Source organism: Macadamia integrifolia, chromosome 5, assembly GCF_013358625.1.
Source record: "Macadamia integrifolia cultivar HAES 741 chromosome 5, SCU_Mint_v3, whole genome shotgun sequence".
In the NCBI taxonomy this organism is placed as follows: Eukaryota; Viridiplantae; Streptophyta; class Magnoliopsida; order Proteales; family Proteaceae; genus Macadamia; species Macadamia integrifolia.
Window position 1 is genome coordinate 38,139,998 of NC_056561.1, and position 23,493 is coordinate 38,163,490.

Sequence of the window (23,493 nt, forward strand, 5' to 3'; positions counted from 1 at the left end):
TTTTATCATTGCCCTTGTAATCAGGAATTGTACTCTCCTATAGAAAACACTTCTTCTTAATTAATATAAGGTTTCAGTTTAGCCCTCCTTAAGACCAATTAGTACTTTTTCTATATTGGTCTTAGATCTTGAACCCAAGCATATAGAGACCATTATGTCATCTATTTGGATTGAGGACTTGCAAGCAGTTGTATATAAAAAGCTTTTGAACACTAGGATCTTTCTCACACAAAGTAAATAATGAGTAATTACAATTAATCAAACAACGAAGACAGAATTTGGCATATACACTTTCTCTTAATTTTCTCAGTGGATCCAAAACGAATTGTAAAGGAAATTTATTTATTTTTATTTTCATTTTGTTTTGTTTTTTTTATTTCATTCGAGGACAATTTTTTTTTACTCTAGCGTTAGTTTCTCCGAAATGCTACAAATATTTCATGTGTTGGCAGATCTTGAATGTCCCCTAGACTCAATTTAACAATAAAAAATTGCCCAAATGTCCATAGAAAAATAGAGTTTTAAAAATCCAATGAAAAAAATAAATAAAATTCTTTAAAAAAAAAGTATGACTAAAAATACAAGTAAATATTTAAAAAAAAAAAAAAACTTTTGATCGATATCTATCACCCCCAAGATCGAGATATATATATATATATATACACACACACATACACGATATCAATACTTAAATTCATACTTTTGAGGAGTTCACATCTTCTGTAGTGAACGGTGAGGTGCGATGAGCATCGAATGGTTGAGAGCATTCAGGCATGCACCCTAAAGAACTCCCAGTCGCCCGATGTTCAATATATCTATGCAACCACTGCAGATGATTTTCACATACATGCTTTTGAATGAACTCTCAATTATCATCTATTCTTCAAGGAGAAGCAATTGCAATTCGGTGTGAGCTCTTACATAGTATTGTTGAAGCAATTGACAATTTTGAATTGGAAACAAATAATATTGAGCTTGCCACTATCCTCAGCAGCAACCATGCGGATCCCAAATTTGAAGTTTTCGGTATTTGGATGGACATCAAATATCTGACTACCTTTTTTCTTTCTTGTTCATTCAAGTATGTTCCTAGGGAGACTAACAGCGTTGCTGACTCCTTAGCCTGGAAAGCCACCTCCTTAGCGTGTAAGATGGATTGGCTCTCTTCCTCTCCTTGAATTTTTGATCTACGTAAATCAGACTCCTTGTGCTGGTTACGTGTGTGTATATATATATATATATATATATATATAAAACCATATTTACCAAAAAAAAACCCAAAAAAAAAAAGGGCTCAAAGTGAGAAGGATAAGAGAATGAGAGCAATATTTATGAAGGATAAAAAAGGGAAAAAATGTAGAACCAAGGGTGAGATTTAGCATCCCTTCCCTGCGAGTATTATCTGAAACCCGAGAACGCCATTTGACATAGCAGGAGCAGGAGCGAATCCAATGACGACGAGGTTCAAGAAAAATAGGAAGAAGAGAGGCCACGTCTCCGCCGGCCATGGAAGAATAGGTAAGCACCGCAAACATCCGGGAGGTCGGGGTAATGCTGGTGGTATGCATCACCACAGGATTTTGTTCGACAAGTACCATCCTGGCTACTTCGGTAAGGTTGGTATGAGATATTTCCACAAGCTGCGGAACAAGTTCTACTGTCCGATCGTTAACATAGACAAGCTCTGGTCGATGATTCCTCAAGAAGTTAAGGACAAGGCTTCCCCGGAGAATGCACCTCTGATTGACGTCACTCAGTACGGTTTCTTCAAGGTTTTGGGAAAGGGGCAGTTGCCTTCCTCTCAGCCCATCGTCCTCAAGACTAAACTAGTCTCGAAGATAGCAGAAAAGAAGATCAAAGAGGCCGGAGGTGCTGTCGTCCTCACTTCCTAGGTTACTTCTTCTGTTGGTTAGTATATTTGGTTAAGGATTTTTAACTTAGAATTTTTTTGGGGGGAAATCTCTTCGAGGACGAAGAATTATTTTGGTACCTTTAATTTTGTTTTGTTTGAGTTTACTTCGATATATCATTTCAAGGATCAATGGATGCGATTTCAGTTTTATTAGTAACTTTGTTGATAAATTTTCATTAGTTCATGCTTTTTTTTTTGCTTTTTTTGCTTTGTAAGGATGTGTTAGTTTGATGGTTTATTGCTCTCTCTCTTGTGTGTGCAATGGCGGATCTTCAGTCAGATACGATATGTTGATAAATTTACTAAGACTTCATTAATGCCAGTTTTTGTGACTAATGAAGGATTTCTCTTGTTATTGTTTGCTTATCAATCGACTGTCTTAGTTAATTCATTCTTCCTTCCATCCATTTTCCTTCTCTTTTAATTGTTCTTCTTTTCTTTTCTAGCTGATAAATAATATGCATATTGGGATTATGTTTTCTCTGTACTGTCAATATTGAACACCCATTAGATTGGAATCGGTCGTAGTAAGTTTGAGACTATTGCTGTCCTCCAGTATTAAGCGTAGAGTAACGACTGGGTTTAGTCTCAGCTTTGAGCTCCTCAAGGAGTTCTCATCGTTCTGTTTTTGTCGTTTATTTTAGCAGTAGGATTATGAATTTGATTGGTTATTTGATTTGTCTAATAGGAGTTGGTTCTCAATGGTTCTCAAGTTATTTATCTTCTCCTAGAGGTTAGTTTATTTTTTTCTTGGTGTCATAGAAGTAGGGGATTCTCCAATTTCAGCTAGGAGTTCATGTTCTTAGAGATATTTAGAGATTTACAGCCATAAGAGACATTGAATTTTAGAGTTTCAGCAATGAACCATTATCTTTTTCGTATGGTTGTTTGTATTCTACGAGAGGGCCCTCACATGAATCATGACGGTTTGTTAAATTGGAACTGGGTTGGAATTGTTGAACACCGAAACTCAACCTTGTATTGGCATGCTGCCCTTCTAACACCAATCTGTTGGTAAAATTCTGGTACCTCATTTGTTAGATCTTTGACCATTTTGTTGTAAATTTGGTCACTTGTTGTCTAGAGATTAGATAATAACTTTAACTTTTAGCTTCTTAGACTAGTTATGTATTGACAGGATCTGCTTCGGTTGGACTTGGAAACATTAACTTCATGAAGTATGGAAAGGTAAGGTTGCTTCATTGTGACCAAATTGTCATGGGCTCGAGCCAGGAAACAGTCTCTCCGTGAAGTGGGGTTAAGGTTGTGTACATTATGACCCTTCTCAGACCCCGCAGTAGTGGGAGCCTTGTGCATTGGGTATGCCTTTTTATTATGGAACAAGTTATATTAGGGGAGGCATTGTTTGTATAAGATAGCAGATAGCTTTCTTAGCAAAAGATGATTATGACTTCCTGTATGGGTTATTAGATGCCAATTTGTAAGCCAGTCTTTACATTGGGTTGGGCTTGAATTGAGTGTAGGGCAGCCAGATTCAATGCTTCCCAAGTTATTTTTCTCACTCTCATGCCATTATAAAATCTCAATGTTTGATCAGTGGTCTGATTTGAAAAACTAGAGCTCAAGCATTACCAACCTCAACATGTGACTTCCTCTTATATACCGTGTTTCTTTTTTTTTTTTTTGGGGGTGGTGGGGGGTGGGTGGTGAACAAAAAAGAAAACAGAAAAACCTGACCTGATTTGAAAGAAATCAAATCCATTTTGCTTGTGTTGAAGAAAGAACACTTTGTTTGGGGATCAAGTTGCACCCTTGCAAAGACTACATTGTAGGAAGTTGTGGGAAAAAAAAGCAGGCTGTGTCCCTGCTTCATCCAAGAATTAAAAGGAAAAAGGACATGGAATTTTCTTTTACACAAGAATAATGATTGAATTACCTAGGTATCATGTCAAATCCCCCCCTGCCAACACCCAAAACGCTCCTTCCCAAAGGTCTGAAAAATTGAACTAGCAAAGCTATCTTTCCTACATACTAGGAAGACGGAACATGTTTGAACTTATAGGATTAGCTATAGTGCTTAATATACATTAGACCTCATTTCAAAATGGGTTATTATGAAATAGTTTAGTTAGTTATTCTAGAAATGGTTGACTCAGTTGGAACAAGTGTCTTCTGCTTTGTATCACAAGTCTGTCACTGAATTTGCAAATCCTGGGGTGATAAAACTTTTTGAGGTTCACAAAACTCATAGCAAATGTGAATGAAATCTCATTTCACATAAACAGATAAAACGGAGACGAACAGGTTAATATGAAATAGTTAAGTTAATCATTCTATCCATGGGTGACTCAGGTGGAGCAAGCTTCCCATCTGTTACTGAATTTGCTTATGAAGTAAAACTTTCTGGGGTTCACAAAACTCGTAGCATGCGATCCTGCTTTTGTTGAACTTCAGTTAAATTGTTGTGTAATATTATATTTTAGTTGATCCTTAAGAAGATCTTGAAAGTGGTGTGCGGTTGCTGGTTCTTGTTCTTACACCAGCCTCTTTGCTGACAAGGTTCAAGGTTCAAGGTTCGGTTTCAACTGGGCTTTCGACCCTGGTCGAAACCAAAATATACCACCAAAAATGACTGAAATGGTACCGAAATATTCCACCAATTGGCAAAGTGGTGCTCCTATATAAGCTAATTAGGCTGTTTTTGAAATAGGAAAGATATATTATATTTTAACCCCAACCTTCACCTTCACTTATTTTGAATGCGGAATTCATTCCCAAGACCTTGCTACAACCAGTTGAGGCCGCACCATAGATATATGTTGGGGGTGGGGGGAGGGAAATATGTATGCTGGCAGTGCAGAGAAATGTATCATACAGATGAGCCCACATGGTCAAGGAGGACGGAGAGAACAGTAAAGAACCCCAACGCCCAGATCTAGAATGGGAAAAGTGTTTTTATGTATTTGTTTTGTTGGAAGAAAACTATCCCAAATTTTGTGCATATTTGAGTCTAATATCCAAGTCAACTCATGCATAAAACACCTTGCTTATTCTTTTTCTCTACCATACAAAATGAATTCATGAAAGTGTTTTTTCTGGGTTGAAACAGAGAATATATGAAAGTTGGATTGTTCTTGATGGCTGACCCAAACCTCAATACTAATCGAACCTGTGACATTGACACTGGGAGCCTGATCCGTGGTTAAGAGAAAACCAGAAACTCGAGTGTGACCACCACCTTTGAAGTGAAGTAGCAGCTTCCTCTTCAGTGTTGAAAGAATGGATGTCATTGTACCAGCAACTTTCGTAGAATTTGGGTAAAATGTGTTGTGTTCTGTTTGCTTGAGTTTACTTCTCTCTGTCATTGGATTTCTCATCGTTTTCTCCTCCTCACTGTTTGATCCTATCCTCAGCAATTGATGCCTTTCGCCAAGAATGAATCCAAGTTCAGTGTTTCTGTAACAGAATAGAAATGGGCAAAAATATGGAGGTACCAAACTCTTATTACCTCTTTATTCCAATTGGTTCTGTAAATCAACCAGAACAACACGCAGGTCTGTAGAATGGTTCCAGAGATCATTCCAACCCAAATTCCCTGGGACAAAAAAAACTTCATGAGAGAATGTGATTTTAAAAAAAAAAAAGAAAAAATAATTCATCATCTTAAGTTGATGTTCTTGAAAGAAGGGTATCGAAGATTGATTCAAAGTTAGCTGATCTGCTGATCCAGTTTCTGATTAGCCAATCTTCTGGAAAGATTAGCGAGTTGGTTAGTATCATTTAGATTGGTGGCCATTAATTCTAGATCTCGAGATTATAATTGTCATGGCATCTAGGCAACCCAAAGTCTTGGAGGAAGCTGAACGCGAAGGCTACATTTGGCAACTAAGGTGCCTTCCAGCGAAAGGTACTTGGATGCCTAGGCAATGCCTTGACTATTATGCTCGAGATCACCAATCTTCTAAACCTCATTGGTGAACACTCTCTTTATTTTCCTGTGTGTATATTTTAAGGGAAGGGCCCACGACACCAAAGTGGTAAGGCTACTGCACCAATGGGAGATTGGGAGGTGCATGATTGGTTTCAGAGTTTTCTACTCTGGCATCGTGGGAAATTTTTTCCCTTTCTTCTAATAAACAAAGGAGTTATAGTGCTGAGAAGATTACTATGACACCCATGTCGATCTTATAGCCTAATATAAGGTCTAATGGGATCCCAAAATATAGTAGCACCCAATGTTCACATAAGCAACAAGAGCTTGCCACCCTGTTCCAATCGCTACCGCTGAAAATATAGCAAGATAGAAGTCAGTTTGTTGTACTATTCACCTGCCCAAAAAGGAAAATCCATAGAAGGTTCAAAATATCCTTTCTTAGTCCAATTGGAGAATCAGATTCTGTGGATTTAAAGGTTCTTTCTTCACCATGGATGAATGAAAATTCAGTCAAATATAAAAAGGATGTATCCAGCACAAGAGGCTCCTATCATTACGGAGTTTTGAGAGGGTCATAATGTAGGGATCAATAGATGAATGAAGGGTTTACCTGAGAGGACAGGTTGAACATTGTTGATGACAATGGAAGCTGCGAGCCATGGGGTTAGCTCAGATACGAGCTCTCACACATCTGTATTGCTTGAAATGCAATTGGGAACTGCTTTCGGGTGATGATAAGAATGATTGAGAGGACAATGCCTAGAGGAATGAAGAACCAACCACCACTGCAACCGGAAACTTGGCAGCTCTTGGGTGCCCTGCGGCAAATTCATTGGAAACCCTCACACTGCATATGACATTGAAGCATTGAAGTCATTATCTCTAGTGCAAATTGGAACAAAAGGCTGTGAGTTTGAGTTTTTTGTTTTGTTTTTGGCAACAAACCTTATGGCTGCATTGAATCCAACTGCCAGCATGACTGCCCAACCCAAAATGTTCATACTGCAAAATTAGAGATAAATAAAGACATCAAACTGTCAGTTTTTCCTTTTCTCCCATAGAGTGAGAGGATTTTAGCTTAAGGCTCCATTTGTTTCATGTTAGAAACCACATAAAAGGAAGAGGGCAAGGGTTCTCTGAGCCGCTAAGGTTTCTCTGAAATAACTTGATTATTATTTTTAAGGGAGAGAAAAAATAATTAAAAAAAGTGATATGAGGAGGCATAGAAAACCCCGGCGGTTCAGAGATACATTTCCCTTATAAGGCTATGTTTGTTTGCAAGAGATATTTAAGGAGAATGGCAGTAAAGTTTTCATACTTAAAAAAAAAAAACTTTAATAATGACACATGTGATTGTATAAACAAACTGTTTCATTTTTTACCATATTTAGTAATGACACATTTTACATATTATAGTAAAGGGTTTTGAATGCAAGGTACAATTAAATTAAAAACCAAATATGAAATAATTTGAAATTAATGATATAGTCACACAGTACAAAAATATTATTATTATTTTTTTTTCGTTTAATTTCATTGCAACCAAACGGAACCTAAGAAAAAAGGCAAGGATTCTTCTAGCCACTAGGATTTCTTTTGCCCTATAACATGAAATATTTTATTCATTTATTAAAAAAAAAAAGAAATATTTTATTCATTATTTTTAGGGGAGAGAAAATAATTAAAAATATTCATGTGAAAGTGAGTAGGTAACCACTTATAAAGAACTTTTTCCATAGGAAAATGGCTAGGGTTCTCTGAGCAGCAAGGATTAGATTGAAAGTTTATGGGTAAATGGAGAATGGTGGGACTTAATTGTCTGGTGTATCAAATTAATTTGGGCTTTAGATCAGTTACCAGATGATACTATGATAGATATAAATAGGCCAGGCTACAAAGCTGGGCAATACGGTAATAAAGAATGAGGAATAAGGAGTAAGGGTACATCACCATATCGATAGAGCATCCACAGAAACTTCTGGGTTCTTGAGATATCCAGCAAAGAGGATCAAAGCCATGAAGTACCACACCTCTAGGCTGCATCAATTCTATTGAGAGAGAAATAAGCCAAAAAATTTAGAACTACATGCTATGATGTTAATCTGTTTCAGATTGTAGGTTGCTTGAAATAAATAAATAAAAGAAAAAAAAAGATATTTATGAATAACAGTATCCAACAAGCATCGATTCAGGTTAAGTTTTGACATCCCTAACTATCGGTATCAGAACTTTGTATTGACTGATAAGATACTGACACATAAGAATCATGGTCGGCTCAACAAATCACAATTCAAGATCAAGTACCAAATTTCTCGGTTAGGATAGAAAATGATCGATCTAGATGATTGAATCGGTTGAACTGGGTGGACCACCCAACCAGGGGTCGGTTTCTGGGTCGAATCTGATAGGTAAGGTTTACACTCTCTCTCTCTCTCTCTCTCTCTCTCTCTCTAGACCACCCAGAGGGTGAGAGGGAGGTAGTTTGGCGGCAGCTTTCGTTTCCTAGTTACAGAAGCTTGCTTTCTTCATGAGGTCAACAACTCACCAGAGCATGATAGCGGATGCCACCTATAATCTAACGAATCCCCAGAGATTCTGAAAGGCTTTCCATGAGAAACCACACCAAGCTTCACCACATGTCCCACTAAAGATGTATACCAGCTGAGCCACCGCTATGAACCACCAAGAGGCGTTCAGCATGATGGCTGCCCCAACCAATCTCCACCCAAGCAACACCATCAAGAACCAACTGAAGAAGGTGTGGAGAACTAAGGCCACCGCCGATATCAATGCCATCACCATCATCTTACTCTGTGACTGCAGGAACTTAGCGAAGAGCTGTGGAATCATCCAAATCGCAAACACACCGGCCGCCTTCGAGATCTCATCCGATTGCCCTATCAGCTTCAATAATTGCTCCGCGCATATGTATAGAAAGCTCAGAACAATGGCGGTTGAATTCAAGATCACCCAAGATCTCTGCATATAGATCCCCAACATGTCTACTTGTCCAGCTCCAAATGCTTGCCCGCATAGCGTGTGCAAAGCACTCCCCATAATCCCACATCGGAAGTGAAAGTGAGTAGACCAAAAGATTTATAGCATTTTGGAAAAATAAAAAAATTAAAGCATGACTTGACACCGAAGGAGAAACCACCGATAGCAGTTTTCGATGAAGACGGCGGCGAGGTCGAGAGTGCCGGGAACTGACCGGCGAATACCTATGTAATGGCGCATAGAGAGTACTGGCACAAGGAAGTACAGATAGCTGGTAATGAAAAATCTAGAAAGTCCATTTATGGATTGGATATCTCCTTGTTTGGCCGTTAAGGAGACGCTCCTTTCTTTGGGGAGCTGCTGATGATCTTCTTGATCATCTCCATGGTTGGAGAGAAGTAGTTGCAGGTTTCCTTCTTCCATGCTCCTGGAAATTTAAAGAAGTGGTAAAAATAAATGCTGGAATTTTTACTGCTCATTTAGATTTTGGTAAGATTAGAAAAGGCGTTACAATCTCTAGAAGGCATTGGGGGATGGATATGCCTAAGAAGCAAGTGAAAGGTCATTTAGATATATTATGAGCACAATGCCTAGGTCTATAGGAATATATATAACTTGACTTTACAACACTTTATAGGGGATATAATTGATTGATGGGTGTATACATTTTAATTGTTGTTTGTCTTTTAAGTCTGAAAAGCCTTTTAATTAAAGATATAAAAAGTTCTTTAATAATAAGTTAAAAGTGACATATTATCAGTAGATGTCATTGCATGCACATTTTTCTAAAAAGATAGAAAACGATATTATTATACTCAATGGGAAAAATATCGTGTGGTATACTAAAAGCACTTAAAAAAATTAAAAAGAAAAAAATTTGACACCATGAGGGATGTTACTTGAATTGGATAGAATCTTTGATTCAGCAAGACACTTGATGACATGAAAGATACTCATCTCCTTTTTGTTTTGTTGAGATGTTGGGAGTTATAGAGTTGTAATCTCATATCAATTTGTTATATTGTTGATGCCTTCATATATACTTGAAGAACTATTTTTATTTAACAGTCAGAGCTCATTAATTTAGAGGGGATTTGCTAAGGTGAGATTTAAGGGGTGAGATAGTTATACAAACTATTCCACCCAACAAAATTTGAGTTGTTTGTTCAATAGGGGTGGAATTTTGGAGAAACATACTAATAATTAATTCTTGTCGACCCTTGTGGACTTCATATTCTCCTACTCCAGAGTTCACCAAAGTCCCACCAAAATGGTAGGACTTGGCAAACTCTATTCGAATGATCGTCACTGCCGACATTGTCATCCCACCACCGCTGCAATAGGTCACAACAACATTGCCGCCACCGCATCTCTCTCTGATCGGATCAGACGCTGAGCATAAGGACAGAAGAACACCCCCAACTCTTTTTGCCCTTGCCCCGACCGGATCCGATGCTGCCCAAGCTCTGCAACAGCTGCAGAGATCTAACTCAGTTGTTTGGTAACTTTGTTATCGACAGATTCCGAAATCAAGATCTCTTCTTTAGCTACTAAGGCATTGCTCTCTGTGTTGTCTTCTTTAAGCTTCGATTTTAGCTCCTTGATATGCAAAACCCATATTCCAAGTTTAAGGATTTTAAATAAGAACACTCACAAGAGTCTATCTTCTTCATCGAAGAATTTAAGAATAAAGAACGACAGCTCCTTGATCTGCAAAACCCATAGCTCCTCTCTCTCTCTCTCTCTCACGGTGCTGAAATCAACATTGTCACTGCTGATTTGGGGGTTTTGGTATTCCCGTCCCCAACCAAACGCCGAGCATAGGGACTGCTATTGTTAAAATCGATTTGGAGGTTCCGATCGATCTCTACAGCCTTGAAGCTGAAGAAGGTCCAGCTGAACTCCGTCGCTACTCTTTCTCTCCATCTCTTTCCTCCAACCAAACGCATTTGGGTGGGAACTTCTTCACTTTATCTCATCTTTCATTTTCCCGTCTTTCACCCTATTAACATGTGGGTCAAATACTGACAACACTCTCGGCCACCCCCAACTTCCCTCTAAACAAACGAGCCCGGTTTTAGGTTGGACTTTCCAGCAAGTTTTGATGAGTAAATTTTGTAACTTTATATAACACATTTTTTGGTTCTTCTTTCAATAAGGATAAATTCTATAAATTTCTGTTTTTTGGGTGTAAAGATAAACCCTATGATTTCACATGCCTACAATGATTAATTTTTTATAATGAAATACTGAAAAGTCACTTTCAAATTATTTTGAAAAATTCTTTTTTATCCCTACATTTAATGACTTTTAGATATAGGACAAGGGACAATCAAAAGAAGGTTACAACTTCTCACTACACTAGTTTGTTGACAACCAAATGCACCCTTCAATGAAACTTTTAGTTTTGAAAGTTGAAAGAGATGAACATTTATTTCAAATCTATTACCACCAATTCTATTATGAGGGAGATGATTTTGGAAGGAGATCGCAAATTGGTGTTGATTTGGTTCAAATTTAAATTTTGAGGAGGTGGAGGGAGTGCCTTTCGGAGATGGGAAGAATATTCCATCTATTAAAGAGTTGAAGGATGGTGAGGTGGAAGGCACCTTACCTATTTTGAAGGGAGCCAATTAGGGGAAATTATATTCTTCCACTCTTTATGAGGAGGATAATAATGGAGAGGATCGAGGAGATATTCCTGGAGATGCTGATATGGACAAAGGGTTGGGACGTGATTCCTTGATTAATGGAGTTGATTATGAAGACACGTTGGAGGCTAAGCTGTCCAAGCAAATTGCTCAATCGGCCTATTTCAAAAACCAAGCTACAGTGGATAAGGAACATTCTTATATATCTCCAATTGCCATTGTTCTTCCTCTTTCATCAAAACAATGTGAAGAAACCATTTTCAAGAAATATTCGGCTTATTTCAAGGGAGCTGAGGACATTGCAGATTCTATTAGTGAGAAGGTGATCCATCAAATTGATAATATAGATGGTACACATTTGGACTTTTCAGAGTAAGCGTCAGAGTCGAATGATGATGGTGGTTCTGGAGTCTTTAGAAACCTGACCCATCCAGTAATGAGAAGCATTCTACGGAAGAGTCATCGCATGAAAAGTACCCCTGTACTTTCTTTGCTCCTGAGATTGGACTAGTTAACTCCTTCATAGCATCTTTTCTCAATTGCTAAAATTTTCTTTCTATAGTACATAAATTGTGCTACAAGGCTTGTCCTATTTGATTTAGGGGCCTCTTTTCATTTCTTTTCGTTTGTGCAAAGAAGGTTGTAGGGGTTGCTTTCTCTGTGTTTTTAAATTTTTTTCTTTTTCCTTAATACATACAAATTACCTAAAAAAAAAAAAACATTTATCTTAATATACTAGACAAGGACCAATTCATTTGGATTCAACGTTTTGATTTAGCCCTTTGCATACCAATTGATGCTTGAGAGTTTGGGAAACATATTTGAGGAGTCAGCCGTTGAAAATATATATCTCCTCCACCATTATAAAATAGATCCAAGTGCATAAATGGGACTCAATGGGATAGATGTGGAATCTTTACTATATTTGCATACTACAGCATATGCTTAGTATTTAATTAAAAAAAAGAAGAAGAAGAAGATAATAGTATATGCTTAGTATCTACAACTGTAAATCACCAATGTTAATTCAAAGTCTTTTTGCTTCAATGCGTGGCATGTATAATCATGATTGTGTAATTGACTTATAAGCTCATGAAATAATTTTTATAGGTAGCCCAATCAATTAGAAGACGTTTTTCTTAATGCTTTATTTGATTGCAAGTTTTTTAGTTAAAAGTTCCTACTAAATGAATTTTGCTCTATTATATTGTTTCAATAGAAAACTAATAATCAGAGAAATACAATATTTATTATTTTGACCTACAATTGTCCTGTTTTTGAACTGTCAAAACTTATCTTTTGATTTAAAAAAATTTCAAATAGTGGACTTTTTTGAGGGGAAGGTTTTCCATTGACCTCTATATTTGATTTGATCTTTAAAAGTTGTTTCTAGTTAATTCCTATATATTGATGCCACCAATGGGCAGGGAAAGGTATCTGAAGATTGTAATGTTTATAAATTTATTTACCAATCCTTTAGCTAATTATACCATATTTGAAAGGTATAGCAAGTGGATTTGGGCTCTCTTTTCATTGTATCTTTGAGATGCTCTTTATCTTGGATTGTGTTTTTGAACATTTTTTCTCTTCAATAACTGAAAGTATGTTCACCAAAAAGTAGAATTTTAAAAAAATGAAAGGTGTTAAAAGGAACATTTTCTTTCAATGATTGAAACTATGTTCACCATTCTATTAAGCAGTTGATTCTCTAAGGAGCTGTAAACTATTCCTTCGCCAAAAACTTTCCACCTTTCTTATCATGGGGTTGTAACTTTTCTTGATTTGGTGTTCTAAAATGAGGCTACCAAGATTGAATTAGATACTGTTATAATAGATCACACATGGGAGTTAGTTGACATACCACAAGGTATGAGAAAAAAATTGATAAATCAAATTTAAGTCACGTGTGACAATGTAAATGGTATCAATTGCTCGTCAATGCATGGCTACATCTACGCTACTTATTGCGGATAATTTAATAAGATCACGAAAATGCTTATGGAAACGCAAGGCTCTTCACCATTGGTGTAAAGAATCTAGCCATTTTGATGTCATTATTCTCTCTCTCTCTCTCATTATTGTACAAAATCTCAATTAATGTCATTAACATTATTCCTTGGACTACATCCCATCCAACCACTAGAACCAATAGATTAAGAAATTCTCTCTCCACAGTGGGTGAAGGAAAATCAGTGCAACCAAACTTTAAATAAGTCAAAGAATCATTCACCTTTAATCATATCATATTATAATGCTTTTTGTCTTCATTGGTACATCATTTTGGGAGAAAATTTGGCTGCTATTTGTGTTGCAGCCAAGTAGCTGCAATGCTCGCTGGCAGCCAATGAAATTAGAAGAATCTTTTTGAAAATACTAGAACCTAAGAGGATATTTGTGAACCCACAGGAAGGTGAATTATTCTATTTCATTGGTTGCCAGCAAGGGTTACTACAAAATTTTCATCCATGTGTAGAATTGAGGTAACAAAATTTTCATCCATGTGCAGAATTGTTTAAAAAGACTTGCTGGGTATGACTTAACATTTTTGTAGTAGATATATATATATATATATATATATTTCTGAAAATGAGGAATCCTAGGTAAATCCTGGATCAAAGTAAAACCCTAAAACCAGCATGAACAGGAAAGTTAGGCCTACTACTAACTCTTTTAATTCATTCAATGGAATCAAATCACCCCTTAAGACGAGGGCATTCAAAGGCCTCTGTTGAGTGACTCAATCCCAAGACTTTGCTGAAACCAATTGCCGTCATCATCAACACACTTATTCTAGCATGTGGACAGATGATGTGCCTATTGGGGTACAATGTATTGTATTCTATCGCTTCCATTAGTGGGTTATTTTGAAGGGTTGTAGGACCTAAGGGCCTGAGCCCTCGAGGCCCAGGCTATGTGGCTATTTTCTGTTTAAATTTGTAACGATGGTTCTTTCTATGTAATCAATCTGAAAAGTGTATAAGGACGAACAATTGTAATCTATTATCCATTGATAGTGAAGCAAATCTCATTTTACCATGGATGTAGGAAATCTTGTTGAACCACGTAAATTCTTATATACATCGTGTGATTGTTTGTTTATGATTTCCCATCTTTTTTGTATCGAGGTTCACATTTTTCTACCATGTTCATTTAAACCATTGTATAGAAAAGACAAGGTCGAGACAAGCCACTTTTCAAATTTCAGAGTCTAATTCCACCATTAGATACTCTGTGTATTAGCATACATCCTGTTTATTTCCACGCATACATATCAATATCATCCTGTGTATGTCAATGCATACATGTCAATATTCTAACTATTATTATGCACTTTCCCAACTTTGAGCAATAACAGATGATTTCCAATCTGTTTTGCATTGTTTTAGGTTCACACTTTTTTACAATGTAATTTTTGACTGTTGGATGGAGAAGACTTGATCTCAATTAACCATGTTTTGGAGTCTGATTCAATCAAATTAATTTATTTTGTTTAGAATGAAACAATCCCAAATTGATGCATATCTGAGTCTAATATCCAAGTTCAGCTCAAACATAAAAAACCCCATCTCGGTTGATACCATACAAAATGAACACATAAAGTGTTTTTTCTTTCCTGGGTTGATCAGAGAATATATGAAATTTGGATTGTCCTTGATGTCTAAATCAAGCCTCAACAAGAACTAAACCTGTACGAAGGACACTGGGAGCCTAATCCATGGTTAAGAAAGAACCAGAAACTCAAGTGTTGCCTTTGAGTTGAAGTTTTCGCAGCTTTCTTCCCCCTCAAATGTTGAAAGAATGCAGTAAGATCCTCATCTGTGGCCCATCAATCTTTTGCTTGGAAGATAAGCTATATGCTCCCTTAGATCCTTTATTTGAGATTGAATTGTGTCAAACATGTCGTGTGCCATTTTTCTGTCTAGGGGTTTATTTCTCAATATCATTGGATATCTCATTGTTGTTTCCTCCCCACTGTCTTATCCTATCCTCAGCAATTGATGCCTTTAGCCAAAAACGGATACACTTCAGTGTTTCTGTAATAGAATAGGAATGGGCAATAATAGAGAGAGAGGGGGGGGGGGGGGGACTCTTCTTACCTCTTTATTCCAATTGGTTCTGTAAATCAACCAGAATAGCACGCATGTCTGTAGAATGGTTCCAGAGAGCATTCCACACCAAATTCCCTGAGACAAAAATTTCATGAGAAGTGTGATTTTTTTCATAATTCTTCATCTAAGTAGTTGATGTTCTATCAGCGAATTGGCCAGTGCCATTTACGTCGGTGGCCATTAATTCTAGATCTCAAGATTATAATTGTTATGGCGTCTAGGTGACCCAAAGCACTGGAGGAGGCTGAACACCAAGGTCACACCAGGCAACTAAAGCATCCTTCCAGCAAAGGGCATTTAGATGTTTAAACGATGTCTTGACAACTATGCTCGAGATCATCTGATTTTTTAAAACTCAATTCTCTTTTTATTCTTGTCTGTGTATGCATATTTTCTTTTAAGAGAGGTGCAAGATCGGTTTCTTCAGTAAAAGCACAGGAGAGAGCGTAACTATGCAAGGGGATGTTAGGAGGAGAGAAACTATGGGAGCGTTTTCTACTTTGGCATTGTGGGAATTTTCTTTTTCAATTAAAGGAGTAAAATTAGTGGTAAGAAGATTACTATGACACCCATGTTGATGTAATAGCCCAATATGAGGCCTAATGGGATCCCAAATATATAATAGCACCCAATGTTCACATAAGCAACAAGAGCTTGCCACCCTGCACCAATCGCCACCCCTGAAAATAAAACAAAGATAAAAGTCAGTTTCTAGTAATACTCACAAGTCACAAAATCCCAAAAGAAAGAAAGAAAAAAATAAATCCTTAACTCCCTTATTTGAAAGGTCCGCAATACCCTTTTTTCGTCCATTCGAATCAGATCCCGTGGAGTAAAAGGTTATTTTTTCATCGTGGATGAAGGAGAACTCGATCCGATATAAAAAATATATATCTAATAGAAACAAGGCTCCCGCCATTGTGGGATCTGGGAAAGATCATAATATATGCAATGAATAAAGGGTTTTACCGGAAAGAACAGGTTGAACATTGGTGATGACAATGGATGCTGCGAGCCATGGGGTTAGCTCAGATACAAGCTCTTTCACTTCTATATTGCTTGAAAATGCTACTGGGAACTGCTTTCTGGAGATGATAAGAATGAGTGAGAGGACAAGGCCCAGGAGGAATGAAGTAACAACCACAACTGCAACTGAAAACTTTGCTGTCCTTGGGTGCCCTGCGCCCAGTTCATTGGAAACCCTCACACTGCATATGCCAATGAAGTCATTACCTCTAGTGCAAATTGGAACAGAAGGCTGTGAGTTAGGTTTTTTTTAGCAACAAACCTTATGGCTGCATTGAATCCAATTGCCAGCATTACTGCCCATCCCAAAATGTTCATACTGCAAAATTAGAGATAATTTAAGATATCAAAGTTGTCAGTTTTTCCATTTTTCCCATAAAGAGTTCTGTAGATGATTTTAGCTGAAGGCTCCATTTATTTCAAGTTAGAAACCACATAAAAGCAAGAGGCCATGGGTTCTCAGTTCTCACCGTTTCAGAACGCTAGGGTTTCTATGAAATATTTTACTTATTTTTTTTTTAGGTAAGAAAAAGTTGCAGGCACACATGTAATAAAGTCGAGGAACAACAAATTTAAGGACAGGAAAGAAAAGAAAAAGGATGAAAAAGAATGAAATAGAATAATAATAATAATTCATATCATCCCCACGCTTGCCATAAACTTCTATCCAATATGGTAATACTTTGAAAAGGGGTAAGGTAGACTAAATATTTAATTCACTTTAGCATTTATTGCATGTGTATATTACTTTATCACCATCCAAACAAATAACTTTGATTTTTGAAAACCTTTAAAGTTTCTCTCTTTTTATTCTAACCCTACTTTTTCCCATCAAACAGATATAGAGTCAAAGAAAAAGGCGAGGGTTATTTGAACCACTAGGATGTTCCTATTTGTTCTTACATGAAATATTTTATTCATTATTTTATGAAAAAAAAATAATTAAATCTTTTTATGTGAGGGAGAGAATAGGAAATGCATTTTCCCAGAGGGAAATCGATGGGACCGTGCTACCAAACTTGGCAGTACAATAATGGGGATTGAGGAGTAAAGAACTTACCATATCGATAGTGCATCCACAGAAACTTCTGGGTTCTTGAGATATCCAGAAAAGAGGATCAAAGTCATAAAGTACCACACCTCTAGGCTGCATCAGTTTGATCAGAGAGAAATAAGCCAAAAATGTAGAAAGAATCAATAACCATAAAAATAAATATTTATTGGTCTAGTATTTAAGAAAATATAAGTACTATCTTCTAAGATGGTAAAATGCAAGAGAGAGAAAAAAAATCTTAACCATTTGATATTTTTTTGATAAAAATTTCTTTTCAATTGTATCGATCTGTATCAATGTCGTATTGGTATTGAACTCAAACGATACTGATACATATGATCCATACAACACCAATACTTAAAACATTGAGTTACAATCTCATCCTGGTCAAGGTTATAGGTATTAGTACCGGTGTCCATATTGATTTTGACCAACACTGATAGGATTTCAATATTGATTGTCTAGAATCTTAATGATATCATATGCACATTTAAAATTGATCCACTATTTGGGTGATACGTCCTATTAACAATATATTGGTATCAAGCTTCATATCAAGCTTTAGCAACATCAATATGTATTGATTGACCATTTAAAATCGAACTGCAATAAATCAGTTAAGTTCAATTTCAGTTTCATGACAAACATTTAAGTCAAATTGAATTACCTATTTTCGAATCAAATAAGGAATCATGTTAAATTATATTTTTTTCTCCTATTTCAATCAATGTGGATGATGAATTCTATTTCTTTTCAATGTTTGAAAATAGTTCGATGCATTATAACCCTAACAAATAAGGGTTTCTTTTTTATTGACATTATTGCAAAAACCTAGCATAAATATCTAAAATAGGACCTAAATGTGACATGAAACTTATTTAAAACCAATGGAAATCGAATGGAAACCAAAACTGAGTCAATGCAGTTTTGATGAACCGGTTGGACCACCCAACCAAACAGTGGTCGATTTCTGGGTCGATTCTGACAAGTAAGGTTTTCTCTCTCTCTCTCTCTCTCTCTCTCTAGACTTTGGTTTGGCAAGTTACGGAAGCTTGGTTTCTTCATGAGGTCAACAATGAACAAACCTTCCCTGGAAATGGACTACTAATACTTACCAGAGCATGACAGCGGATGCCACCGATAGCCTAACGAACCCCCATAGATTCTGAAAGGCCTTCCATGAGAAACCAGACCAAGCTCGACCACATGTTCCACTAAAGATATAGACCAGCTGAGCCACTACTATGAACCAGCAAGAAGCATTGAGCACGATGGCTGCTCCGACCAATCCCCACCCAAGCTTCAGCATCAAGAGCCAACTAAAGAAGGTGTGGAGTAACAGAGCCACCGCCGATATCAATGCCATCACCATCATCTTGCTCTGCGACTGCAGGAATTTAGAGATTGGGAAGTTCATGGAGTAAGCGAAGAGCTGCGGAATCATCCAGATCGCAAATACTCCGGCCGCCTTCGAAATCTCGTCCGATTGCCCTATCAGCTTCAATAATTGCTCCGCGAATATGTAAATTGAGCTCAGAACAATGGCGGTTGTATTCAAGATCACCCAAGATCTCTGCATATAGATCCCTAACATGTCAACCTGCCCAGCTCCGAATGCTTGCCCGCACAGCGTCTCCAGAGCACTCCCCATCCCTAACTGCTCCGGTCCATTGTTGTCATCCTTTTAATCATTAATTATGAATGAAAATTTCTGAAAACGAATAAAGAATTTACACATACCATGATACCGAAGGAGAAACCACCGATGACAGAGTTTTCGATGGAGACGGCGGCGAGATCGAGAGTTCCGGGCGATTGACCGGCGAACACCAGTGTAATGGCGCCGAGTGAGTACTGACATAAGGATGTGAAGATTGCTGGTCCGGCGAGGTACCAGAGCTTCTTGGATTCAGCGCAGAACTGTTTGGGGAAATCACTGAGTTCATTTATGGATTTGATGTCTCCTTGTTTGGTCGTTAAGCAGACGCTCCTTTCTTTGGGGAGCTGATGATGATGATCTTCTTGATCCCCATGGTTCGAGAGAAGTGGCTGCAGGTTTCCATTGTCCATGTTTTTTTTTTTTTGAATTTTTTTCTTGGTCCGGAGAAGGAGGCAAGGCAATTAATGGAAGATACTCTTCTCCTCTTTGTTTTTTCTCACAACAATTTGTTTTGTCCTTTATGCTTTCTATACTTAAAAATAAGAAAAAATTTCACCGCCACCCCCTTGAACTTTATTCATAAATCAACACCCTCCCTTGGGTTTTCAAGAATGACACGAACATCCTTTTCATTTTTGAAAAATGACAAATACCCCCACACCGTTAGTCTTTTGTTAGTTAATTAATATAAAAGACTATACCCTCACCTCAAACATCCAACTTACAACCCTAAGTAAAATGACTATTTCACCCTTTAGACATCTTTAACATAAAATTTCTTTTGGAAGGAAGCTGAACATTAAGGCTCCAGCAAACTTGAATCTACCAATTCTCTAGCGAACTGCAACTATTCGACGAAGATTTTACTCTAACCCTCCAACGTAGGTAAATCTTCAATCTTGCAACGCCTAGATCTCTGCTTGTCTTACTGTCTGGCAAAGATTCTCTCCCTCCCATCTCTCTCTAGCCCATTCTTCCATCTTGCAAACCCTAGGCATTTGCCATTCTCAATTTGAAGCCCCTATGATTTGATACGATTTTTCATTGTGAAGGAAAAGACAACATTTTTAGGTCTGAAATTAGTAAATCCTTCCATTGCATTTGATGTTTCAAAAATTTCTAGTATATTGTATTTAGGTCTTTTGCTCTTTTAAGACATTAAGGTCAAAATTGTTCAGAACATCCTTCTGCAATGAGATAGATATTGGATGCAAATAAATGGCTTTTGCTTTCATTTGGAGTATTGTTTTAGGGAAGGGCTCAATTATTCACTGTGATTATTGAATCTCTAGTCACCGAAGCAGATAGGATCATAGATCCATATTAGGTAGTTTTATGGGAGCATTGGTGGGTGGAATGGATTGAGATTTGAGAGTAAATATTTGGGTATAAATTTTGAGGGTCCATTTATATTCATGCTGCTGAAACTCTTGGTTGAACCTGGATTGCCAATCTAAAAAAGGGAAAACCTTGAAACTTGAAAGAACCCGTTGTTTCACGGTAAGATTCACTAGGGAAAAAGTAAATGAATTTGCATTCAATGCAAATGGAATGCTTGGTCTGAAATTATCTGAAACAGATGAATTTGCATTCCTGGACTGCTATTGAAGCTTTTCGGACTACTCGAGCTCCTTCCCAAGAGAGAGAGAGAGAGAGGTGGAGGTGATGGTTGCTGGTAGGACTGCTCAAGGTCCTCTCCAAGGTTGTGAATGTTGCTGGTCGTTGATGTCCTCTACTTGTGATTGTCTATGGTCGGCTAATAGAAAGGACAGGTGAAGAGAAGAAGATAAAGCTCTTTCTCAAGTTTTAACCAAGTCAAGGGTAAATGGGTAAAGTCACACTAAATGGGAGGGGGTATTTTGGGGTACAGTGGACCTTCCAACAAGTTTTGATCAATAAAAATATGTTAAAAATTTGAGAGAGATAACATTTCTTATTTATTTATTTATTTTAATAAATGATGAACATTTGTCTCAAAACATGAGATAGGAAGGAATTTATTTAGATTCAACGTTTTCATGTATTCTTTTGCATACGTATCAGTTGATGCTTGAGAGTTTGGGAAACATATTTGAGGTATTAGCCGGTGTGTATATATATATATATATATATATATTTACAACTCCTAAATGGTTTGAGATATCATTATTAGATTGTTTGGATCAATGACATTGGTATTGCTAGCTATCAATCTTAATACTGTCGATACAATATCGATGAAATAGCATGATCAAGGAGTAAAACAGTCAAAATAAAAACCATGATCCTTTTCCACATTATTAAACAGATCTAAGTGCATATGTTGGATTCGATGGTATAGATATCAAGCAAAATCCAATTTTTTCGGAATCTTCATAGTATACTTTTTTTTTTTTTGGTTATAGTATACATATGAAAGAATATGCTTAGTATCTACAACTCTAATATAAATAAAGATATCACCAGTGCTAATTCAGATTCTGTCATTTTCAATGCGTAGCATCCTGATTAGAGTTTGTCTTACTCTATTAATTTCCAAATTGAAAGAATAAAAAAAAAAAAATTTCTTCTTATAATCACGATTGTGTGTGATTGCCTTATAAAGTTGTAAATATATATGAAATAGTTTTGATAGGTAGTCCAGGTTTGTAATTTTCTTGTTTTTTGGGAGGTGGGAGGTGGGAGGTGGGAGGGGGGAGGGAGGAGGGAGGAGGGAGGGCGCGTGGGAGGTTGTATTTTTTGTTTGATTGCAAGCTTTTGAGTTAGAAGTTCTTATGTAAACAGAAAAATATGAAGATATCAACGGATAGTCGAAAAATCTGAATTCAATCTGCCATAACACCTCTGAAATCAGGGATTGTGTCTAGGCATTGGGAACATGAACAGGACAGATAGTGTTCCACTTTCCTAATATGATTCATATGTATTGTCGTATTCATTGTCGATTGATCTATATTATACAATATTTTATACAATTTCTATAAATAAATAAATAAATAAAATAATATTTTATAGAGCATTATGACCTACATTTGACTATTATTCGGTTATTCCCCACTGTTGCCTCATCACCTCACCTTTAATTCACATTTCTAATTTTAAATTACCCCACAGCCCCACTTAGTTTTAAATTGCCCCATTGTAGCCTGCATGTATTTTGGAGGAGGATTTTGGATTCGTAGCTTTCTTCGGGTTTCTTTGTTTTTTGTTTTTGTTTTTGTTTTTTTGTTTCATTTGTTGGTTTTTTTTTCTTTTTTCTTGCTCCGCTCTCTTATGAAAGATGGCCGCTGTAGATGTTGAATTCCAAATCTTTGGTGAGATTTTTTTTTCTATAGCTAGGGAGCGTGGTTTTAAGAATCGGTTTGGGATTGATCGTATCGACCGTATCGAATCAGGATTGTTTGAGACCGATCTTTGATCCGATACCAATTGAGATTGGTTAGTCAAATCGTTTCAAGAGTAATATAGGAAAATTATAGTCCCTTTTAAAAAATCAGGGGTAAAATAGATCGTTATTCATCGATCCGATTCGATCCAAATTGGTATCGAATCAATATCAACAAAGACCGATATTGATATTGTCCCCTAAATCCTTGCTAAGGAGAGAAGTATATAACAACCAAGAGATTCAAAATTGAAATCTCTTTGTAAGCATAGACTTTGTGTGTCACTGTTCATCACATATGCTTTGTTGTTTAAACATAAAGACCATCTTCGTGATTCAGTTTTACTGCTTCTCTTTGTGTCCTCTGATACTGGATGGCTTTCTTGCTCTATGTATTTTTTGTACTGAGTAGTTGTCTCTATGTTCTCCAATTAATTACCGGAAAGGCGGAAACACTGAAGCTACTCTGCCACTGCACTCTACTAAAGCACGGATTTTAAGGCCCATCTAGTCCAATTAAAGTGCCAAAGTGACCGACTTTTTAAAATTGTGTTCATGCTTGTCATATATAGGCTTGGCTACCTAATCGAGTGATCAAGGTGTAAAAGGAAAAAATGGTGAGACCCGTTTACGCCTGACTAAGCCCGACCAATTGACACCCCTGCATTGTTGCATTGAGACTGTAGAATTGTTTCGCTTAGATTGATTTGATGATCATGATTATCCCTGAATCAGGGAATGACATTAATAATTTAAACCATTTGAAATCATGTAAATGATGTCATATGCTTGTCAATGGATCCATCAATGCTACATATTGTGAAT

General features: G+C 36.9%; 2 protein-coding genes and 1 pseudogene across 2 annotated transcripts; 1 reads left to right on the top strand and 2 right to left on the bottom strand.

Moving 5' to 3' along the window:
* The first annotated feature begins 1,327 nt into the window (after window positions 1-1,327).
* LOC122078451 (60S ribosomal protein L27a-3) lies at window positions 1,328-5,262 on the top strand. Its single transcript, XM_042644434.1, has 2 exons — window positions 1,328-1,908; window positions 4,983-5,262. The coding sequence occupies exon 1, from the start codon at window positions 1,452-1,454 to the stop codon at window positions 1,890-1,892; it is 441 nt and encodes a 146-aa protein (XP_042500368.1). The 5' UTR covers window positions 1,328-1,451; the 3' UTR covers window positions 1,893-1,908; window positions 4,983-5,262.
* A 1-nt stretch (window position 5,263) lies between these two features.
* Window positions 5,264-8,866, bottom strand: LOC122078450 (annotated as a pseudogene).
* Window positions 8,867-14,939: 6,073 nt separating this feature from the next.
* Window positions 14,940-19,769, bottom strand: LOC122080147 (protein DETOXIFICATION 29-like). Its single transcript, XM_042647052.1, has 8 exons — window positions 19,385-19,769; window positions 18,760-19,301; window positions 17,651-17,737; window positions 16,853-16,909; window positions 16,534-16,772; window positions 16,126-16,244; window positions 15,553-15,639; window positions 14,940-15,457 (listed from the first exon to the last, which is right to left on the bottom strand). Exons 1-8 carry the CDS (start codon window positions 19,712-19,714, stop codon window positions 15,383-15,385), a joined length of 1,536 nt encoding a protein of 511 aa, XP_042502986.1. The 5' UTR covers window positions 19,715-19,769; the 3' UTR covers window positions 14,940-15,382.
* Window positions 19,770-23,493: the final 3,724 nt, after the last annotated feature.

What these genes read in the sequence shown, in the direction of transcription:
- LOC122080147 (XM_042647052.1), bottom strand. Translation starts at nt 19,714, where the DNA reads ATGGACAATGGAAACCTGCAGCCACTTCTCTCGAACCATGGGGATCAA. An exon ending in TGTTCAACCTGTTCTTTCCG is followed by an intron (nt 16,245 to 16,533) that starts GTAAAACCCTTT and finishes TTTTATTTTCAG; the next exon opens with GGGTGGCGATTGGTGCAGGG. An exon ending in GAACCAATTGGAATAAAGAG is followed by an intron (nt 15,458 to 15,552) that starts GTAAGAAGAGTC and finishes TTTTGGCTAAAG; the next exon opens with GCATCAATTGCTGAGGATAG.
- LOC122078451 (XM_042644434.1), top strand. Translation starts at nt 1,452, where the DNA reads ATGACGACGAGGTTCAAGAAAAATAGGAAGAAGAGAGGCCACGTCTCC.